The following is a 23,948-nucleotide window of genomic DNA, read 5'->3' as shown; positions in this document are numbered from 1 at the left end:
GCTTTTATGAGTTACAAACTTTTATTTCTACTTTGACATTGACAAAATACATGTGAATATTTCATAATTTAGCACAGAATGTGTTCACAACCTTGTTTGCACATTTATTCAGTGAGACGACGAAGTAATAAAATACGTGACTTGATATCTTTCGTGTCAAGTTTTGGAAGGGAATCAAGGGTCAAAGATTTCTTGAAGGAACTGTTCTATCCTCTCTGCCTACAATGGTGTTTAGTCACCCCGTAACCTGATGCCGTGACTTCAGTGCAATGTGTGACCTTTTGGGGTATCGGAGGCTTGGGGCACGCTTTTAAATATCACTGCAAAACGCCATATACACTTGTCTGACAAGAAAGGTAAGCATTTTTTTAACCCTTTAGTAAGCAGAGGTGTAACATGCCATATTCTTCAAGATTAACGTGTACTCATTTTAAGTTAATAGACAGAATGTGTGTGATCAAAGTCACAAAATTACCACATACAACATCAAACACAGTGAAATTAAGTGAATAAATAAACGCAAGTGTCTTTGAACATTTCTTACCTACATAAATGCTCTGCTTAATTCGTAGACGTCTACACAGACTAACTCCTCACTGAGAACAAGCAAAACCTCACATTTAACTAAACTTGAAACTCAAACTTTTCTAAATTTCTGCACCGTTTGTCCAGTCTCCCCACATTTCTTATCACACATAAATCCACATACGTGCACCGTCAAGTCATTCCACTCAAGTGGCTCCCATAAAAGAGCCAAATGCAATCTTTAGTAGCTACTGTATGCATATATAGAGAGAAACTCACAAAATAGACACATTTTGGTAAGTATGAATCAATGAGCTGAGCCACATTCCAATGGCCAATCATGTATGAGGTGCACAGTGATGTCATTCAGCTAAAACACACATTGCTTATTCAAACTATTATTTTTGGTTGCAAATAAACCACTGCAGTTTTTATACTGGCAGTCTGAATGATTAACTACTGTATACATCAAGCAAAATCTCAACTCCTAAATTTGAAAACACTAACTCTCACTCTAATACCACAAACACCAGATCCGATTGCATGTAAATATCTTTTTGGAATTCCTCAAGGCACTGGGGGAAGATGAAGAAGGTAAAGTCTTAAAGCTTTGTAGAAGAAACAGATGGAGGGGAAATTAAACTGGCATAGAACTTAGAACCAGAGGGACAACAGGAATAATCCCACACACAGAAAAGCACTGGGCTCTTGAATCCCAACAGCCAGGCAAATAACAGCACTGAAGAAGGTCGCGGAGACCATCAGACACGTGTCCAGAGAAACCTCAGTCTGATCCTTTGATATCTGCGATAGTTCAGTGCCGGGTCTTGGCAGTGTGTGCTGGGTTTCAGGGTTTTTACATATCTGATATGGAGCAGTAGACGTTTCATCACCCTTAAAAGTTATATCATCTTCTGCTGAAGCGTTAACGGTTGAAGACTGAAGATCGAAGGCTGTTGGTGATGTTTCAGAAATGCTGGTCAGTTCTGGCTTGCTTGTTGGATGCTCTGGAATACACATTGTAATAATTTGGTTATCAAGTTTTGGATCCTCAGGGTGGACTGGGGCCAACATGCTCGGATCCAAGACAAGTTCTTCCTCTTGCTGAGGTTTCATGTTTGCCGACTTATCAGAGTCTGGATGGCTGAGTAAACTTTGGGATTCTTTGTCCGGTCTTGTGGAACCTAAATGAGATGGGAACAAACAGGAAGCCTCCAAACCATCGTTTTCCTCATCATCTATCTTGGTACTTTCCACCTCAATCGTCTTGATGGTATCGACTCGGACCGAAGAGACAAGTTCTACTTTGTGTTCTTGAATTCCTTCCTCCAGGGGGTGCTGTAATCCCTCTGATAAATTGAGCTTTTCCACATCTTTAGTTGCATGGTTTACCTCCTTTGATGAAGGAGGCTGCTTGGCTTCTTCCAACATGTGAAAGCAAGTCCCCGTTTGATCTTCTTTTACATTTCTACTTGGTTCTTCTAGCACATCTGCCAATGTGGCATCCTTTTCTACAACATCTTCCTTCACCTTAACATTCTTCATACCTTCTTCCAGGATTTGTGGCATGTCTGGAAAACCAGCCAGTGATGGTTGGCTTAACTCGAAAGGCACTTGTGCTAACATCTCAGTGTGGAAATCATCCTTCTGTGAATGAAGGGATTGGTCAGGTTTACTGGAATCCTCAAATTCATTCTTGGTTGTTTCTGGGTGATCATAATGGTGTACGAGGACTGCAGGAAGAGGAAGGGCCAAGGAAGGGCCAACATTATAGACTTGATCTTGTGGCTCAGAGAACTGCTGTGTTGAACGTGACTGGGGGATAGATAGAGTTAACGGCTGAAGTCCAGACTCTTCTGTTTGTGGTAAATTATTGGATGACATTGACTCTAGTGCAAGTGGTTCTCCGAGGGGAGTATCTGAAGTGGACTGAGGACATCCTGCTGTGGAGGAAGTCCTGGTGGACTCTTGAGAACTGGACAATTTCTTGGCAGTCTGAAACAGAGAAAAGTAAGAGGAAAAAAAGCTTGGATTCCAAAGAACCAAGAATGTATACTGTAGGCAGTAAACACTTTGTTTTGCATTTATGAATCTGAATTACTACCAACTAACAAAAAGTGTAAGATGAATGGCACAAACTTGAAATTCAATATGCATTGCTGTAATCCTTTCTTGATTGCAACTAGTTGGAGAATCAAGAGAAATTGGATTTGCTAATGCATATTATTATTATTGACACCAGCACTGACTATGAGCACAAATTATCTACTGATATTAGTATAAACGTTTTCTATTAATGTTTAATACATGCCGTTTTCTAGACCGTATCAGTTTATCAACACTGTTAAATTATCTTTTTAACCTACAATTATTAAAGAAAAAATTAATACGAATATGAAGACGTATATATAATTTCACAGAATTAAAAAAAGTAAATACATAAGAAAATAAATAAATAGTTGAACTTCTTATAATGCCTTCATGTGAGCATGAAGTTTGTGCCAGTTCTTTCTGGCTCTTTTCCCAGAAGCCTGTGCCAATGAGATTAGGCTAATGGAAACAAAACCTTTAAAAGTTCTGAATGTGATGTGACACGATCTTGTGACAAAATTACACAAGAATTAAAAGCAACAATGAGAAAAGTGATGTTGAAAAGGTTTGGGGAATGCGGTTTAACTATGAATTTTGTCTGCTTAAAGTTGTGCAGGGTAAATCTCAGGGTAAACATGCAATGATACTGACAATATTTACAGACTAAACACAGAAATACAATTTCTACTGCAATTTTTTAACTGTTATATATATATATATATATATATATATATATATATAAAACTTTGACAATTGTATGCGTGTTTACTTCAGTTATACAGTTTTTTCCCCCTCCCAATGACTCCTTGCCAAAATGCTCTATGGGAAAACAGCCCAACTATTAGGAGTCCAATAAAACAGCCCAACTATTTTCTAAAAATTCACAGCAGCTTCCCTCAAGTTGTAAATATCAGGAACTGTCAACATAAAATAAGATCAAACTAACTGTATATTTTTTTGCTTATATAAACATAATATAATATATAGCATACACCGAGCTTATCGTTTTTTATTTTTTTAACTCCAAGCATGAACACGAATAGCTTCTACAGGGTTGATTTGATATCATATTATGGGTCATAATACAGGATGCATGTTACATGCAACACGATGAATGGGTGAAATTGACAAGTTAGCACGTCACATGCACATTACCTAAGTTGATGCTGAAGCTTCAATGAGCTGTTCAGGTAGACAGATGAAAAGAATAATATCAACAAATACACATCTTGTTTTTAATATGATATATACTGGAGCATAGGTTAAATCATTGTTGGTTATTAACCAACAACTGTTCAACATGTTTAGCTAATTTACAAAAAGCTGTGACATACTGTCAGCATGATAATTAAAAAAAATAAATAAAATACATTGTTAAATATATTTTAAAACCATATTTTTATATATTTAAAAGGTTTAACAGTTCAAGGGAAAGTTCACCCAAAAATGAAAATTGTCTTCATTTACTCACCATCATGTCGATTCATGATGGTGACTTTCTTCTGTAGAACATTTTAAGATTTTTTCTTTACCTATTGAATGGAATTCATTGGTATTGCTTGTTTACCAAACTGTTTGGTTACCAACATTCTTCAGAATATAGAAAGTCATACAGGCTTGGAACAAAAATGATAACAGAACTTCAATTTCTGTGTGGTCTATCAGTCAAAGGCCTCGGGTAAATTAATAATAATGTGTCTTATCAATTTATTGTAAAGGGCTGACCACAGACCAGAAACCCAGATAGTGATACTATTGTTGTAAATACCAGGTTCAGTTACTTAAAACAGCTGCAAATTGACACACTGCAAATAGACACAAGCAAGAGGTTATCTGGACAGTGAAATGTCGGTGGGAATTTTAACAAGCAAATTATGCGAGTATGCAGGCATGATGAAAATCCACATCATCAGAATTTTAGCTAGTATTAAATAGACAATCAATGAGTTAAAAGTTTTATTTTATATCTAGATTATTGAGTTATCTTTTGTATGGGCTGCTCTGAAAAACACTACAGCTCTGCATTTGTTGCAATACTGACAGACAGGGTATAAGAATAAACTGAAACAAATGGAATCGCTGATTAAAGAGAACGATCTCAAGACATCACTGATAGATAAATAACTGTACACCAACACAGATGGTAACAACATACAAAAATAAACTAGAAGAGTGTCTAGACAGCATAGAGGTCATTGAGTTTTCTGACACAAAAAAAAAAAACGTAGAGAAAAAAAAAAGTTGCTGTTATACCGCACACGAAAACCGTCATGGAAATCTGGTAAAGGTTAGAGTAAGGAGGGGAAAACAAACTTTTGTTTTAACTTTAAACTTTTTTTTTTTTTGTATGTTCACGATACGCTGTATTTTTTTCCACCTGCTATCCCAGCCACACTTAGAAATGGTGATTACAAAGCAAACCTCACTCACCTCGATGTCGATCTCTGGCTGAACTATAACCGGCTGTGCAAAAGACGCTCGATTTTCCAATGCTTCACACTTAGGGTTGCTAAGATCTGCTGAAAAAAATAACAGAGAAACCTGAAACATAAAACGACTAATCTGGCAAATGTTTCTTATATTTCACCTGAGATAAATAAGCTATTGGATGACATTATGAACACATACCATCTCCTCCGTCATTAGAGTCATCATAACCAATGTCAGCTCTAAAAAGAAGACACACACATACACACCAAAACAATCATTCTTCAGCAGCACACATCAATACAGAGCGTTAATAATTGAAAAGTATAGATAGAATCTGTATAACTAATCATTATTAATATAAGACTATTAGCTGCTCATGACAAAATATTACATATTAAAAAGGGATAGTTCTGCCAAGAATGTTCACCCTCATGTCATTCCAAACCTGAATGATTTTTTTCGGTGCAACACAAAAGATTTTGAGAAATGCAACTTCCATTCAATGGAAGTAATCAAAACTGGTTACCAACATTCTTCAATATATCTTCTTTTAAGTTCTGGAAAAAACAGAATGTTATACAGGTTTGGAACAATAGGAAGGGGAGTAAATAATGACACAATTTTCATTTCTGGGTGAACTATTATAAAGTACAAGTATAATCCATCAGCCAGAGGTATACATGATCGTTTCATTAAATGGAAAATAACTGTGACCTCGGTGACATTTGTTACTATGGTAATATCTGACCGCCTCCAGAGCTTGAGACGCTTTTTTCAGAGCTGTGGGTGATACGGTCTAACCCACACTCACCCTTAAACTGCATGATAGATCCTATGATGGGATAAGGACCTGTCCATTTATAACACATGCGCTCTTACATAAATCACCGAAAGGTTTTGAGGAGCATGATAGTCAGATGCTCCGGTCATGTGAATCTTTGCACAACCTTTTCCCTTTCATTAAGAAGTATTTTGATAGTATATTCCGAGTATTTTGTGCACGAAGCAGTTCGATTGGCATCCTGTTCTATGACCTTCTATTTGTAGCATGTTTGAGCAATGTAGTAGAAAGAAGACTTGACATTTGAGGAAAGGTTGTGAGCAAGACTTGCGAGTCTGTATGGAACTGTAGGTCGAAACTCGTCTTCTGATTTTTATCTCCTGATAAAACAGGAGTTCCATGACAATGTACATAAAAATGCCACTCATTCGCTTTTTTTCTCAAACTTTCATTGTCGTTGGTGGAAAAGTGGAAATAATGGGTAAAACGAATATGTCTTCAGATGTACTGACGGAACCAGCGTAGGTTTGTGTCTGCTTTTGTTGGTCTGTTGTGTCTCTTACTGCGTAACCCCTTTATAAAAGGTCAGAGTTAAGGTCTCGCTACACCAGAGCTGAAAGTGACACCTGCCTTGTCCTATTTTCATCCTCCTCACACACCCTCGAGTGGCTGCCATTCTCAAAAGGGAGTGAGGGGGTGGGGAGACTGTGCAACCCCAAAACTCAAACAATACAGATGCTGTATAACAGACCCTGTATAATTTAAGATTCACATTTTATGGTTCTCCTCCCTTGGAAGCAGGAAATTTAAACATGTGACAATTGGTATTTCATGATTTCATACACAACAAAGGCTGCATCTAAATATAAGAAAAGGTGCATTGCACAGAAGCTGCATAAAATCAACTTACAGTTTAGCAAGTAAAAATGTTACTAATTTTTGTTTGAAATATAAAACGAATGTAGAAACATTTAATTGTTAAAGGAAATCTAGAATGATGAATTATGCACTCTGACATGACCATGTTTTAAAGGGATAGTTTACCCCAAAATGAAAATTCTGTCATTACTCATTACTCACCCTCGTGTCGTTCCAAACCAAAGACCTTTGTTCATCTTCAGAACACAAATTAAGATATTTTTGATGAAATCTGAGCTTTCTGACCCTTCATAGACAGCAACGCAACTGAAACATTCCCAGGCCCAGAAAGGTAGTAAGGACATTGTTAAAATAGTCCATGTGACATCAGTGATTCAAGCGCAATTTTACAAAGCTACGAGAATACTTTGTGTGCAAAGAACACAAAAATAACTTTATTCAACGATTTCTTCTCTTCCAGGTAGGGATGTCAAGAGAACCGATACTACGGTACCAAGTCGGTATAAACATTTTTAAATCCTGCCGGCACTTGTTTTTCTTCAGTAGTGTAAGTACCAATGGTATCGAAGGTAGCGACTGGCAAGACTGCAATTCTTCCAGGACTGACGGGGCCCGGTGTCGTGCCAAATTCTGCACCCTGCCAGATTATGCATCCCCTAATATTGGTAGGTTTAGGAATAGGTGTGGGGGAGAGGGTTAGGATTAGGGGTGGGGTTGAGATTAGGCAATCAGGTAGCGATGCATAATCTGGCAGGGGTGCAGAATTCGGCACAACACCAGCAGAGCATACGCCTAGAAATGTTTGTTTCAGTCGGTCCTCAAAGGGTAAAGAAAATGAAAAAATGCCTACAAGCACACAGAAGAACTTAACGGAAGACGGCGACGATATATGAATATGATTGTGTGACATTTAAATGAGAGCGCGCAGCTCTGAAAGCAAGAGAGCTGCACACAGTGGCGGCTAGGGATGTAACGATTAACCGCGAGCCAGTTGAAAACCGATTTAAATATGTGACTATTCAAATCGGTTGAGATGCTAAACAAATGGAAGAAGGCGACGATATATGAATATGATTGTGTGAGATTTAAATGAGAGCGCGCAGCTCTGAAAGCAAGAGAGCTGCACACAGTGGCGGCTAGGGATGTAACGATTAACCGCGAGCCAGTTGAAAACCGATTTAAATATGTGACTATTCAAATCGGTTGAGATGCTAAACAAATCGCGATTCAGTTAGAGGTAGGAGTTCATATGAATGTATGTCTGAGGGGAATTTACGGTCTTTCGATGGTATTTTTTCTTTTCCTCTTGCCTCTATATAATGCATATCAGGGCTCCAGACTCATTCTTCCCACTGGTCGCTCTTTTGCAACTAACTTTCTCAGCTGGTCGCACGAGCACATGATTTGGTCGCAATATTTTAAAAAAAATTTTGCGCTACAACATGGGATTATTCAATGCATGCTGATGAACTTTTATCATAGTTTATAGTTATATGGAAACGAGAGTTGTTAACATTCAACCCATTCTTCATCATCGGTAGTATTATTTGTGATTTGAATTTTGTGAATGGGAGTTTCTCTTTTGCGGTGTTAAGGACGCTTTCACTTTCGAATTCGCAATCTTTTGCTTACATAGCTACATCTACACACCTTTCATTTTTTTAAAAAAATTTTGCGCTACAACATGGGATTATTCAATGCATGCTGATGAACTTTTATCATAGTTTATAGTTATATGGAAACGAGAGTTGTTAACATTCAACCCATTCTTCATCATCGGTAGTATTATTTGTGATTTGAATTTTGTGAATGGGAGTTTCTCTTTTGCGGTGTTAAGGACGCTTTCACTTTCGAATTCGCAATCTTTTGCTTACATAGCTACATCTACACACCTTTCATTTTTTAAAGACTAAAACAAAAGATGGATTCATTGTTATTCTTAATCAAAAAGCACAACAACAATAAATCAGTAAGATAAGTTTTTCAAAAAGAAAAGTAAAACTAACGGTGACAGTGCTTGCATGTCCCCGTGCAGCGCTGCTTTGCTTACAGCGGAAACCAAGAAAATGCTTCAAGCGCCACCTGCTGGCAGAGAGTGAATCTGCGTCTCATTCACCTCTGCGGTTTCTGTTTCATGCAGATATTTTTTTTTATGCATAGTTTCACAAAACTGAAGTCAAACCATTCTGTTTTTGCTTCAAATTTAGAAATTATACAAAGTAATTTAGATTAAAAACTGCTCATGTTGCATGTATGCAGCATCTTTGTTTGGATCAAGATTAAAATGCAGTGGTTGCCTCTAATTTTAAATGGAAAGAGCACAGACAAAGCCTTAGTTTGTAGGGGGTGCTAAAAAAATTAAATTGAGAGAAAGTAGTGGATGCCAAAGCTTCAGCTCAGCATGCAAATTCAGCCACCTTGTTTTTTTTATTTTTTATACACAGCAGCTTCGAAAAAGGCATATTTTACATTTTTTCTGTGGTATTAAACTTCTCATATGCCAGTTATTAGTAATATAACTTCTAATGCCAAGTGCCAAATATGACACTGTGAATGGCGGCGGAGACTGACCCAGAAGACAAGGAATCACTGAATAAAGTCGCTATTTTTGTTTTCTTTGTGCACAAAAGGTTTTCTCATAACTTCATACCATAAAATGGACTATTTTAACGATGTCCTTACTACCATTCTGGGCCACAAAACGTTTCAGTTGTGTTGCTGTCTATATAAGGTCAAAAAGCCCTTGGATTTCATAAAAATATTACTTTATTATTTAATTTGTAATGACATGAGTAATTAATGACAGAATTTTCTTTTTTGGCTGAACGATCCCTTTAACCCTTAAATGCATGAATGTTTCACCAATCATTATTACATATTCGGGTCTTTAGCGACCCGGAACAATATATCCAGCACGGATGGATCTCTAACTACTGCAATAGCAAAAAACTCTTGAGATTTTAAGAACAATTATAGAAGAATAAAATAAAGTATATTTTGTTACCTTTTGAAACTTAAAAGGGTTCAATTTGAGCAGATGATTTTACCAATCGCTGTCATCGTCAGAGTGCACTTCCACAGTACATTCAGCATCTGCCTCACATTCACGATTTCAACCATATTCTCAAAACTATCGTTTTCAATGACTTCATATTCAATATTTTGATCACTGGCAGCTTATTCACCACATCCAGCATCAAATGACAGTGACATTTATATTTCATTGCGTATAGTAATTGCTCTGCAGTAAAGCCATTCAAATCAGTTAAATTTTTGCTGATGATATTAGTTTGTTTTATGCCTGCCGTAATTATGAGTGAAACGTCACATCATCGTGTATCAAACAGTGCCACCTTGAGGAAAAGATGCATTGCACGTATTGAGTCATCAGACATTTACATACCTCGGGTCTCTGGCGACCCTATACACTTTTTACAAAAAATTAATCAGAAAATAATTTTATAGATTATTTTATAAATAGAATATATTTTACTCTTTTTTTTCCCCTTCTTGTTATATTGTTTATAATTAAAGGGGTCATATGATGCTGCTAAAAAGAACATTATTTTGTGTATTTGGTGTAATGAAATGTGTTTATGCGGTTTAAGGTTAAAAAAAATAAATAAAATCGCAAATCGCATCATATGACCCCTTTAATAGATTGAGGAATACTAAGAAAGTTTGTCTAACTGAAGGAGGGAGAGGGTAGAGAATGATTTCCCGGGTCGCTAAAGACCCGAGGTATGCATTTAAGGGTTAAGCTAAACTGATGGTGAATTTAATTTATACTGTATCAAAGCAGCATTAGAGCTGCCTTTGATACTATGGCTCTTTTCGTGACATAGGCAAAACAAATTTTTGGGGGCCCCTTCCCTATTAATATGTTAGGCCTAATATTAAAACCCAAGCAAACTAAATATTTCTTAATCAGTGGAAACCATTACAGTGTTTTCTATCGCAATAAGCCCTTGCGTTCAGTCAATAAAAAAATCGAACGTAGTTCTTAAAGGGGTCATATGATGCCGCTAAAAAGAACATTGGGCTAAAGCCCACCTGGGGCAACACCCTGTAACTCTCTAAAACAGCTCTGCAAAATTTAGCTCCAACCCACACCTGCTTGGAAATTACTAGTAATCCTGAAGAGCTAGATTAGCTGGATCAGGTGTGTTTGATTAGGGTTGGAGCAGAGCTGTGCCCCTCCAGGAATTGAGTTTGAGACCATGCACTGCTCTAAAACAAAGTTTTAAAATGCTGGTTTGAATTGTAGTTCTGATATGCACACCATTTACCAACAGCAGAATTACAGTTTTGAGTCATGATATGTGAAGAATTATGAAATACCAAGAGTGAGCAAAAAAGAAGCTGTTAAAAACCGTTTAAACGTCTAATTCTTTCACTCATAAATAATAAATAGATAAAACACAAAAGTCCCTGTGTGAACAGCTTGCCTACCTGTCACTGATTGCAGAGTTTATGCAGAAAAAAATGTAAAGGTCTGTTAAATTAATTTCTGATAGCATAATCCAGTGCAGCTGCTTCAAATGAACATTATAGTAGAATGATCATGAAGCTAACGAGATCCAGTGGCGAGAAAGAAAAGCTGGCATATTCAATTATGGACCATTACCGTTTAGAGATATTGATTGGTAAGCTATTTTAACTCCTTGATTGGAGCAGTCAGTCTTGCTTAATATAGTGAAATCAATATGTGCAGCATCAGGGGACTGATGATTGTTTAACAATGAATAACTCTGAGGGGTGGTTTCCCGGACAGGGTTTAAATTAAGCCAGGAGTAGGCTTAATCTAGAATAGTTAATCTTGGTTTTAAAAAATGACTTTCTGAAACACAGATTACTAACTCCTGGACTATGGAGTCCTGAACTAAAATAAACTAGATTAATTTAAAACCAACTGTGCTAATCTGAATTAGAATGACATAGGTTGCCTATAAAACATGGAATGAACCAAGAAAAGCTTAAAATTGAATGGAACTGAGAAGCAAATCCAAGGAAAACAATAGTAGCGCAAAAAAAAGAGACTGTGATCAATAACAACAAAAAAAAATTTACTAAACAAGAGAAAACTTTTTTTTTTAAACAAGCAAAGTAAACCGCACACATCAGGTGTCGAATAATAATAAAAGGAATTCCTAGGAATCTCTTTGTAATGAATTATTGCATAACTTACTGCAATCAGCTGTTGTCAGTTTTGCAACATTTTATTATTATTATTCATTATATTATACATAAAGCAGCTGTTTTAGAGAGAGAGCAACAGAGAGAGAGTCATGATGAGAATTTTTTAGCACCCTAAAAAAATACGATCAAAGAGGACTGTGAAAATAAATCTGTATTGTTTATCCTTCTGATCTTTCTTTTTTTTTAAGTAAATAAAAATTAAATAAATAAATCACAACAATAATTTCAACAAAATTATAATTTTTTTAATCATATCTTTTTTTTTTTTTAATACACATTGGCCACAATTATTTGTAGTCCTAGAAATTATTATTAGTACAATCTCTGAAGATCTACATTCCCATTCATATTTAAATTTTTCACCAGGGTGATAGGAACATGAAATTATCCAGCCATGACTTCCTGTTTCACAGGAATATAAATATGAGGAACACAAAGTCCAAATTCTCTTTATCATCAACCACAATAAAAAACCTCAAAGAATATAGTTCTGTTGTGCAGCAACAGATTGTTGAGCTTTACAAAATATGAAGTCAAAAAATAGCACAAAAAGTGCTAAATTATATATATATATATAAGAAAAGAGCTAAAGCATTGAATATTTTCAGTTCCACCATTAGGACAATAATTAAGGAGTTCCAAACCTGTTCCAAACCTGCCTACAGTATATTGTCTATGTGTCTATTGTCTTAATGCAATGTGAGGATAGTTTGAATGGCCAAAGACTCTCCAAGGATCACAGCTGGATAATTGCAGACAATAGTTAAGTCTTGGGGTCAGAAAGCCTTATAATGGACCACGGTTGGATCTTTCAACAGAACAATGATCCAAAAGGACCATCTAGTCTTCCTCCAGGAAATCAGCCTATTAAATTCTGGACTATAGGCTAAGTCTGAGACTATTTCAAACCATGGCAGAGAAAGCAGATTTCTGTTAATCTGGTTTAGAGGGCCATTTTAGTCTAGGACTAGGCTTAATCTCTGTCCGGGAAACTGCCCCTGAGAGTTTTTTTTAACACAAGACATCTTTATCTGTCTGCTACAAATGTCAGTCAGAATTATAAAGGAGATTTAAAGAACTGGTTTTGAATACAAAGAGTTACATTGTTGCAACTCAAAGTAAGCTGTTAAACTAGTTAGGGTCAGTTGTAACAGTATGAGAGAAAAGAATAACAGCAAAAAATGAACCATCATTATACATATAATTTGCACCGTAACAGCTGCAATATTTAACAAGAAGTTACCTTTACTTGCATGTTACCTATATATCTACTGCATTTTAAAATAAATCCATAGTACAGCTCAGCTGCCTGCATGAAATAGTCAAGACAACTCTTACCTCTGAAACATCTGTCTGTTTTTGTCTGTTTAGGCATGCTGAAAAATCAAGAAAATAGAAAAAGTCTTGAATGGGGATTGGTTTTGTTACAACTCTCCACACCCCTGTCAGGTATTGTTGTTGAATGAGGATATGAGATAATCACGATTTGAATGCATCCCCCTATTTCCCAGCAAATATAAGGTCTATGATTAAAATAGAAAAATTATTGTGCAGACATGGTTAAAAAAATTAAAATGTCAAAAATTGTATGTATTCCAGTGACTACTTTTATAACTAACCCTGTGTTATGAGTATCTGCTCAAAGATACCTGAAACATATGACCCTTTCTTTAATCTTGATCTTTTTTTAATTATCCTGTTGGTTCTTTGCCTACCAAATGTTTTATTTTCCTTTGCTGTCACAAAACTTGCTCAAAGACTAGGAATATAATATTGTACAAAACACTACGTGATGCTATAATCTGTGTACTAGAGACAAATAATAAAACAAAACGTTCAACCTGGAAGTGGTTAAACTCTTTTTGGTTGTTTGTCTCTAAATGTCTTATATATCATCGCATGTTATTGAATTCGGCAGGCACACGTTATAAAAGTTATGAGAAGAGCTGAAAGAATAGCAATCAGTGAATATATATATAAAAAAAATCTTTGATTTTTAATTTATGTTAAGCAAATCTTAAATTTTCTTTAAAGGTTTATGGACACAATAACTGTTAGTTTGTGTTTTTCAATGTAAGATTTTTATAATCTTTTCATAATTGTTCTACATTGATCCCTTAGAACACAATAAAAATTGGGCTTGTAAATAAAAAAAAATGGTCAAATTGAATTGTTGAACATAAAACATAATGCATGTATATAACCAGTTCCCAAATGTTTATTCATACGTTTATTAACAGTGTACATGTTTTATATGTATTTCATATTATTTGAACTTTTTAGACTTCATAAATATGACCCCAAGTATCACTTGCTTTTTTAACATTGATCTGCCTGTTGTTAAGATACATGTTCAAATCTACTCTGTTTTCATCTTCAAAAATGTTTTGAAGTTGTATGTAGTTACAGTCCGTACATGTATCAGAAAAGACTTGCAAGTCTACATGCAGTACATGTGCTTGGGAGTGTCATGATTGAAGAACAATTTGTTCAAAAACACTCAAATAATAACCTTTTCAACCACAGGATGAGGATGTTTTTTCCTGCGTTAAACTTATCGACACACATGCTATGTACCCTGTACATATGTTCAGTCTCCCCCCAGAACCCGAATACAACGTCACAAACCCTGCAAACGGACTTTCCGAACACGTAATAGGTTATTTTCTTTGCAATCTCATTTTCCGGTCTTCCGGAATGGATTTTTAATTCATTTTCATGTGAAAGTGGCACGCTGGTCCTTATTTATGTGGGTATATGGCAGAATTATTATTTTGTTCTTTTAATCTCAGTCATGAAATCTGACATGAATCAGCTGATCCATGAAAATATGTTTTATCTTATATGATAAGGAAGATGTTTTGAAATCAAAAAGCATGAATGAGGTGAATTAGAAATATCTTTCAAAGCAAATGTGCAGAATCTCATTGATGTCTCGTGGTAAGACAGCACATAAAATGTTCAAGATGAATTTGGGCTTTGGCCCATCCACACCAAAGGAATAATTGACTTGTTTATTTATTTGTTTATTTATGATTAACAGTCAGCAATACACATACACAATATGAGACCCCAAGTAATAAAAATACAACTATCTATAAAACATTTACATGTAGAAAGCCAGTAATCACTCAGGAAAAATTGAAAAAAATGGATTTTTGCTGCAGTGAAGGTTTTCTCAAATAGGAAACAGAAACAACAAATTGCCACATAATTTCTGAAGAAGATATGGTCAGTCTGTTACTACACACTCTGTAATGCACACATGAATATACAATATGAACACACACACACACACACACACACACACCAACACCCAGTGGGGAAACGGTCTGCCTTGCTGAATTTCCACTAAATGTCATGCTAAACATTATAAAAGGGGTGACCCGAACATTTTCCAGAGCATTCAACCTAATAATCGCTCTCTCACTTGCATCTAGCTGACACTCGCACAACAGGTGAGTTTTTTCCCCTCCTTTCAACCTGGTTGTATTAATTATGTATTTGTTTGTTTTCAGAAAGAAAGAAAAAATTAAAGAAAAAAAGAGTTACTTTTACTTAGTGCTTTTATAACCCAAAACACAAAAGATTTTTTTGTTAACTTTTTTTGCCAGTTGTGACAGCAGTGTGTGAGAATAAGTTGATTAAGTTATTGTGTGTTTTAAAATTATGAACAGTATCGCATCATCAAATGTACATACTTTTTGATTCAATTTTAATCCTCAAAATATGCTTTTATTTTGACAGACAAGAGTTTGACTCATTGCATGTTTTAAAGCTAGATTGGTTCAAATGATCACATATTTCTCAAACCAACCACTGAATGAACGGTATTTGTTTGTTTTCAGAAAGAAAGAAAAAATGAAAGAAAAAAAGAGTTACTTTTACTTAGTGCTTTTATAACCCAAAACACAAAAGATTTTTTTGTTAACTTTTTTTGCCAGTTGTGACAGCAGTGTGTGAGAATAAGTTGATTAAGTTATTGTGTGTTTTTAAATTATGAACAGTATCGCATCATCAAATGTACATACTTTTTGATTCAATTTTAATCCTCAAAATATGCTTTTATTTTGACAGACAAGAGTTTGACTCATTGCATGTTTTAAAGCTAGATTGGTTCAAATGATCACATATTTCTCAAACCAACCACTGAATGAACTGTGACTCATTTTACACTTAAAATGGCATTGTAATTCCACATGATGTGACAATTTACATAACATTTCATTATGCTGTAGTTTCTTTTAACCTGACAAACTAACACAGTTCAGCATAGGAAAAAGAGACAAGCAACCAAACAGTGTGCTTTCCTAAAGTGCAGACACAAATGAGGTCTGTGCATCTTAAGACATCTCAGTCTTTGGTTTTCTTTCCTGTTCAGAGGCAACCACAAAGGCCTTTGCTGAGGAGAAGGATTAAGTTTAAGCACACATAGAGTGACGTCTCAAGGAAAAGCGCCAGACAAAGAAAGGTGTGGGAGGTAAAAGAGCCTATCTTCTACAGAGATCCTGCAGTTATGATAGCAATTGCATCATGTATTAGTTAAACTAATGTGTGTGAAATCAATGTTCCATCTTAAAGAAGGATCACCCAGACAACAGATGTAAAGGGTAAGTTATACAACTCTAAAAATACACTTCTTGTGTACCTGAGAGCTGCACATGGGGAGAAAATGAGTAGGTGCAAAAATTTCTAAAATAACTTGACACAAAATAAGTTTTTGATGGCTGTCTTTGCCTTTTAAAAGGTCACCTCTTTATTCAGATTTTTTTTTTTTTACCAAGAAATTAAGTTCTTGTGACAGCCACATTTAAAAGTAGCGGTTCTTCAATGGTTCTTTGTGGCATCTTTGAGCAAACAATCCACATTTTAGCAAGACACTTTTTTGGCTGTGGTGGATTCTTGAGTTGAGTTATACAGTTCTTCAAATTAGATTCAAATTAGAAATGAGCTCTTCAGGTTTGTATGTTGGTTTTGTGTTCTTTAAAACATCAGTTCATCATGGTTTTCAACACAACTAGAGAACAAACAGTTCTTAGAGGAAGTTGAAAATGTACTTTGACGTCAGGCTGTAAAATCTTTCTTGGTTTGAACCGTTATTTTTAAGAATGATAGCATTAGCTAGTTATGATTTGGTATATGATAGTGATTGGAAAACCAAGTTATAGATTGTAAAAATTGATCAAAAATTACAGATGCGTCGATATTACTATTCTGAATTATACAATAGGCCAATAATTATTTTCATGCTATGTTCGATAACCAATACATTTTTTGTCCAAGTAAATAATAATAACAATAAAAAGATAAATCTCTATATATGCATTCACATGATGCTAGTTAGCCATTTTCACAAGCATGGAAATCTTTTAGGCACTTACCTTGGTACTTACTGTATAATACCAGAGAATGCTCAAGAATAGCACTCTTTAATGCAAAATTAGCTTCGTCTTGCATATCTTCAGCAGTTACCACAGATATTGCAGTAGATGCCACTTTAATCAATGAATCAATTAATTCTGACCTCCAACAATAAGAAGCCACGATGGTGGAACTGGGTGGAGCAGGGTGTCAGACTATTAAACACTATCATTTGACTCTTCAAATTAAAGTACAGTACAGTTCATATCCTGGTCTTTGATTCATATCATATTGTGTGTTAACACAAATGAGTGGGTACAGTGGAAAAAAGTGAGTCAGAATGAAATTTTCTATGTTTGTGGGAGAGAATTGAGGCCAGAAGTGTCTTTATGTTCCATATCTGTATTTTTAAAAAATGATTATTAATGACAAGTTTCAGGTTTAATTCCGGGTGTGTGCGAATTGAAAATATTTGATGGGCCTTTGCTGCATTTAGTTGGCTCACAGCTTAGATCTGATGATTATCACTGTGACTATGAATTCCACAGAACACGGAAACTAAAACTGATTTTACTGAATACTGAAGTTTCTAAAGTGTCATCATTGTAAAATGAAACTAGCTGTCAGTCCAGACTATTCTCATATTTTGAGGGATTTTATCTCAGTGATTGGAACTGAGAGAAGACTGTATTCAGACTGAGAGATGAATAGTGAGTTTCATTGCCTTGAATAATCCCAGTCTTATCAATATCATCTTCAGGTCGGACTCTCAGAGGAACAAATTAAAATCAATGCACATTGACTAGGCACAAGAACACAACATTGAAAACTAATCCTGCAAATTACAGGAAAATGACTCCCTTGCATATTGCTGATCTAAACCTCTGATAATTAGCCTTGATGACTAACGATACAGAGAAGTGCAGAAAAGGGTCATAAATATAACATGTGCTTACGCTACTTTTAAAAATGTGCTGCAAACATGCGTAGTTGATCATTTTCAAGATAAATGTATTTCTAGAATATTTGAAAACATTTGTTACATATTTGTAAAACATTTCAGCACCTGCAAAATAAGGCTCTTCTCCTCCTCGTCACGTCAAGTTGCTTGTTTGAAAAACCCCCCAGGTGAAAAAAATTTGACATTTATCATAGACTGGATGTGGTTAATGTCAAATGTCAATGAGAAATAAGCAACACATGACTTCTTAAACAAGTTCAGAAAAAACCGCAATGACAATGGCGCTCTAAAATCCAAAGATGAAGGTTTTTTTTTTCTTTCTCAAAGGTTGTATGTGCAAGGTATGATAAATCCACACTTTTACACTATTAAATATTAAACAGAAGTTACTGCATTAGATCTGAACACATATGGAAGTACTATATGTATGGGGTGAGTCAGATATATGGTCTACGTAAGGTTGGAGCGTCGTAGTCCTTTTAGATTTAATAGCCAATCGCGTAATTATTTAATCTCCATAAATATTTGAGACTTTAGAATGTAGTCTACTTGACCTATAGCTATTGATTTGATTGTTTTGAGTTTCTAAGATGAACTGAACAATTATTTTTACAGAGGAAAAATAAGATTAATAAAGATATTAATGTCCATGTATGCCAATTGATCATTTCAGGTTGATGTATTTGTAAGACAAAAATGTGTGTTACACTATTTTAATTTCAAATGATAATATTTTGATGGTTCCTTTTATTTAAAAAATCCAAATTTAAGGCTAGATGTGTCATATTTATATTGTAAATGGTGAGTAAACATGCATATCATTTTCACATTTCCATGAGCTACGAAAAAAAGAATTGATAGGGTTGAATGCAAAAAAAGACAATTAAAAATGATTCATTTAGTACTAATTTTGTATCTACAATGATCAAATTACTTAAACTCTTAATAACTTGAGTTATGCGTCTTATTGTTTATATTATATAACACTCTAATCTCAATCTTACACAAACACATTTTTATTGTAAATATTTTGTGGCTAAGCCATATTGTAACATGTGTAATATCAAATAGATTAATAAAGAGCAAAAATAAAGACTGCTTGCTTTAGCTGACAAAATTGTTTGCTTCACAGAATGGGAAAAAAGTACTTCAGTTTATATATAAGGGGCCTACTCAAGGTGAAGTGTGGTTTGTGTTCAGAAAACACCTGCACAGTGAAACGAGAAGGAAAAACAACTTCCATACTTTTACTAGTTTTATTCAAATATGTAGTTATTCTATATTTGGAAACAAAGCAAAGGTGAATGTATTTACACAGGAAATAGTTTGCGCTAGGGCTGATTCATTTCACTCTTAGTACGCAGTAGTACGGTAAAGTTCATAAACTGTAACCTCTTTTATATCTTCATATTTCTATATAGGAATGCTTCAAAATGGTGCTGGAACACACAAAGGTGGAGATAACTGGAGTAGTCACCAAAATCAGTACCAAGAGGAAGACTGTTCTACCTTTTCCAGCATGCAGATGAAGGCCAGAGGAAGCAGTTCATCTCTGATCTCAGGCAAACCCATGGCTACCAAGGTAACGGACCGGAAACTGACATATTTCTGTATTGCTGCACAAAATAATAATATTAAATATATGAATTAAATGATATTATATGAAGGTTAATAATGTTGATTTGAGTTATTCTGCCCAAAACTTTTCATCTCAAGTAACATTCTACTGAAAGAATGAGTGCTGTAACAAACAAACCTTAAAATGTATCTTTTTCCAATTGTGATTTCAAAGGTGTCTGTTGCCTTGGACAGTGATTTCAGAGGTTCTGGCTCATCTCACATTCAAAATTCCATTCTTCAACAGGAGGTACAGTTCAGTCAGAAAAGGTTTCACTTCCCTAGCAGCACCTTACCTAAGAAATAAAGGGTTATAAAGAATAGAATAAACGTGTCTTTCTAACTTGTCTTTATCCAGACTGCCAGTGAAAACACAAGCAAACATTTCAGACAGCACAGACCATCAGTACTACGCAAAGGCAACCAGCCGTTCCCACAAGGTACTGGTACTGTAGACTTTATCAAAACAAATGAAATCATTTATCTCCCAAAAAAACAAACTTTTCATCTCAAGTAACATTCTACTGAAAGAATGAGTGCTGTAACAAACAAACCTTAAAATGTATCTTTTTCCAATTGTGATTTCAAAGGTGTCTGTTGCCTTGGACAGTGATTTCAGAGGTTCTGGCTCATCTCACATTCAAAATTCCATTCTTCAACAGGAGGTACAGTTCAGTCAGAAAAGGTTTCACTTCCCTAGCAGCACCTTACCTAAGAAATAAAGGGTTATAAAGAATAGAATAAACGTGTCTTTCTAACTTGTCTTTATCCAGACTGCCAGTGAAAACACAAGCAAACATTTCAGACAGCACAGACCATCAGTACTACGCAAAGGCAACCAGCCGTTCCCACAAGGTACTGGTACTGTAGACTTTATCAAAACAAATGAAATCATTTATCTCTGACACTAAACTTTTGATAATGCTCCACAGCTTGTGGTGTTCATGACTGGGTTGTGGGCACTGTGTGTAAGACAGAACCTGACAGTGCCCTGTCAGACCCTGTGCCACTTTACACCAACCAATCAGAAAGTCCTCAGCCTGGCAGCACAGAGCATACTGGGAAGTGAGTATCTGCTTTGAGAACAAAAACAAATAAATAATGCCTGTGTGGTCTCAGTTTTTGTGCTAAATGAAGCATGTATGGTTATCTCTAGGCATGCATACAGTCTTCCAGGTGGCTTTCTGTGTGTTAAAGGACAATGTGGATGGCCTGGGTGCTCAAAGAGCAGAGAAGTGTTCAAAGAATATGGACATTTCTTAAAGTGAGACATTTATGGAATTAAAAATATCATTTACTAAAGAATTCCAACAATACCTGATATCTCTATATTCCATAATCTAGACACCTTTCTACTGACCATGCTCCTGGAGACAGAAGTATAGCCCAGTTGAGGATCCAGAAAGACAAAGTACAATACATGGAGAATCAGGTATGCAACCCCAGTGCTCAAAAACAACGGTTTGTTCTATATTAAGCCAGCTTATGTGGGAAATACAGAACCAATTTAATATGCATCACAGGAGCTAATGATACATAATGCAGGAGGTTATAATAAGAACTGGATTATAAAAGGATGGCCTTGCATTATATTTACTATGTGAATGTTACTGTTAGTTGATTGCAGAGAGACAGAAACTGCAGGCCATGCAACTACACCTGTTTGACGTGAAATCTACCTCTGAGGTAAGCTCTCTTGCATTAAATTAGTTTTGAAATATACAGTGGGTACGGAAAGTATTCAGACCCCCTTAAATTTTTCACTCTTTGTTATATTGCAGCCATTTGCTAAAATCATTTAAGTTATTTTTTTTCCTCATTAATGTACACACAGCACCCCATATTGACAGAAAAACACAGAATTGTTGACATTTTTGCAGATTTATTAAAAAAGAAAAACTGAAATATCACATGGTCCTAAGTATTCAGACCCTTTGCTCAGTATTTAGTAGAAGCACCCTTTACATCTAAATAAGTGGTCCAATCAATGCTGCTTAAGAGAGAGTAATTGGCGGCCATTCGCTGGCAATCACAGAGCTCATAAATATGAGTGTAGCCACCCATAAATCTGGGAAGAGTTACAAAGCAATTGCTATTTTAAGATGTGTAATAAGAACACACATTTACAAGTGGAAAAAATCTTCCCAGCAAGCTCACCTATTAAGGTAAGAATATGTAATGCTCAGAGAAAAGCTACATCAATTGATCTACACTCCTTAGTTAAAAAACAAACAAGTATAATGCTATTGAAAGGGAGTCAGCAAAAATAATGATTTGTAAGTGCATTATGGCTTTGTCTTCACACCAGTTTATTCTTGAGACAAATGCAAGGCCATCTGTCTGCCAGCTAAAGCAGACCTGAAATTAGGTTACACCAGACAACAGTGATCTTTAGCTAGTCTACAACAGTAAAAAAAAGGGAGCATTCGAAAAGCTAAGACAAAACCCTGTGTGAATTAATCAAATTATTCCATAATGACAGTGGGATCTGTTTATGTTCTGGTTGTCATTTGAGGTTAGATTTTACCTGCTTCTAGGGCTTGATGAAAGTCAGATGATATATTGTTGTAATTTTCTCCCTCTGATATTAGGATGGTAACAGTGTGGAGAAGTCAGGACATCTGTCAGAACTCCTGCAACCTGCAGCATGTCAGAACGCAAATGGTGTCTATGACAGTGACAGAGCGGCAGCTGAAGCGCTAACACAAGGATACTGGCAGATCTCTACCTCACAAGTTATACCAGGTCATCCAGCACACACACATTTGTTACTATTAAAATTATACAATACAAAAATACTGGCTCTGATTACCAGTCGTTCATATTTCATCTCCACACACAACACTACCATATATGATGTAATTATTTCCTTCATGCGTTTTTTTTCTTCTGGCAATAGGGATTATCCCCAGTTTTGAGTATTATAAGTTCACAAACATGAGGCCACCTTTCACCTACGCCTCCATGATACGATGGGTAAGTACTGCTGAATTGAAAATCCTGTATATTACTTTTTCATTTCCTGTCAGTCACATAAAAGCTGTCTTTTATGCCAGGCGATACTGGAGTCCCCAGAGAAGCAGCTTACTCTGAACGAAATCTATCACTGGTTTACCCGCATGTTTTTCTACTTTCGTCACAACACCGCCACATGGAAGGTATAAGATGAACTGTTTGTACCGTAAACCTATTGTATTTGTCATTCCATGACTCACTGCACACAAGCCAATCCTGAAAGCCACAGCCTCCGATTTGTAGACCAGAAAACTTTCACAACTTGTATGTTAATGACAGAAAGTGATGACCAGGCTGTGTGATTACAGTGTTTTTTTGTTAGGACTAAGTGAATCTTATTCCTCCTATTAGATGTAACATGATTTAACAAGTAATTTATGTGTCTCTGTCTGTGTGTAGAATGCTGTTCGGCATAACCTCAGTCTTCATAAGTGCTTTGTGCGCGTTGAAGGAAGAAAAGGTTCTGTTTGGACCGTGGATGAAGAGGAATTTCTGAGAAGAAAAGGACAAAAGTTTCACAGGTAAACTGTCTTTCCTTCTTCATAGGGGGTGTCAGTAACATTGTACTTTCCTAATGCATGTCACACTCCTGGTGGATAGTTGGTTGTATGTATAAATACAAGAAGTTAATTTAAAAATGGCTGAGTAGTAAAGGTTAAAAAAACTACTTGGGCTCTTTGGATGGATCTAAGTGGATCTATTGTTGGAGGTGGGAGAATAATGAGATTGATTTATTGCAGTTGCACCACTTTTTCCTCCAGGGATCAGGATATGGGCTGGATGGCACCTTTTCACGTGTTTCCTGTGACTCCACAAGGTGAAACTTATCAGATGCGAGGCCCAAATGGACTCTCATGAAGAGATTACAATCGCATTTCAACCACTAACAATATTAACAACTTTAGTAAGAATGATAAATATTATGATAGTTTAAAATTAACTTTCATTTTAAATGAAAAACATATATCTGGCAGTCTGTTTCAGACCTAATTAAGGTTTTTTTTTTTTGGAAAAAAATTATTTTGTGTAAGGAATTATGAATCTTGCATAATCCAAAGATAAAGTTAAGTAGTGGGTGTTCAGCAAACT

The 23,948-nt window shown here is 35.6% G+C and overlaps 2 protein-coding genes across 2 annotated transcripts; one reads left to right on the top strand and one right to left on the bottom strand.

Annotated features, from left to right (window-relative positions):
• Positions 1–6: 6 nt before the first annotated feature.
• On the bottom strand, positions 7–5,317 carry LOC107550507 (uncharacterized; the record flags this gene model as incomplete). Its single annotated transcript, XM_016231808.1, has 3 exons — positions 7–2,520; positions 5,047–5,132; positions 5,245–5,317. Coding segments are annotated over 3 exons (1,500 nt in total), but the record flags the coding sequence as incomplete, so codon positions are not given.
• Positions 5,318–15,323: 10,006 nt separating this feature from the next.
• On the top strand, positions 15,324–23,774 carry foxp3a (forkhead box P3a). Its single transcript, XM_016231809.1, has 14 exons — positions 15,324–15,363; positions 16,287–16,515; positions 19,649–19,809; positions 20,020–20,094; positions 20,203–20,290; positions 20,777–20,909; positions 21,001–21,108; positions 21,189–21,276; positions 21,462–21,530; positions 22,436–22,589; positions 22,744–22,820; positions 22,901–23,002; positions 23,259–23,380; positions 23,621–23,774. The coding sequence occupies exons 3-14, from the start codon at positions 19,651–19,653 to the stop codon at positions 23,715–23,717; spliced, it is 1,272 nt and encodes a 423-aa protein (XP_016087295.1). The 5' UTR covers positions 15,324–15,363; positions 16,287–16,515; positions 19,649–19,650; the 3' UTR covers positions 23,718–23,774.
• Positions 23,775–23,948: the final 174 nt, after the last annotated feature.

Source organism: Sinocyclocheilus grahami, unplaced genomic scaffold (assembly GCF_001515645.1).
Source record: "Sinocyclocheilus grahami isolate Dianchi unplaced genomic scaffold, SAMN03320097.WGS_v1.1 scaffold399.1, whole genome shotgun sequence".
Lineage (NCBI taxonomy): Eukaryota > Metazoa > Chordata > Actinopteri > Cypriniformes > Cyprinidae > Sinocyclocheilus > Sinocyclocheilus grahami.
Note: the sequence above shows the minus strand (reverse complement) of the source record. Positions and strands in the feature narration are given on the sequence as shown.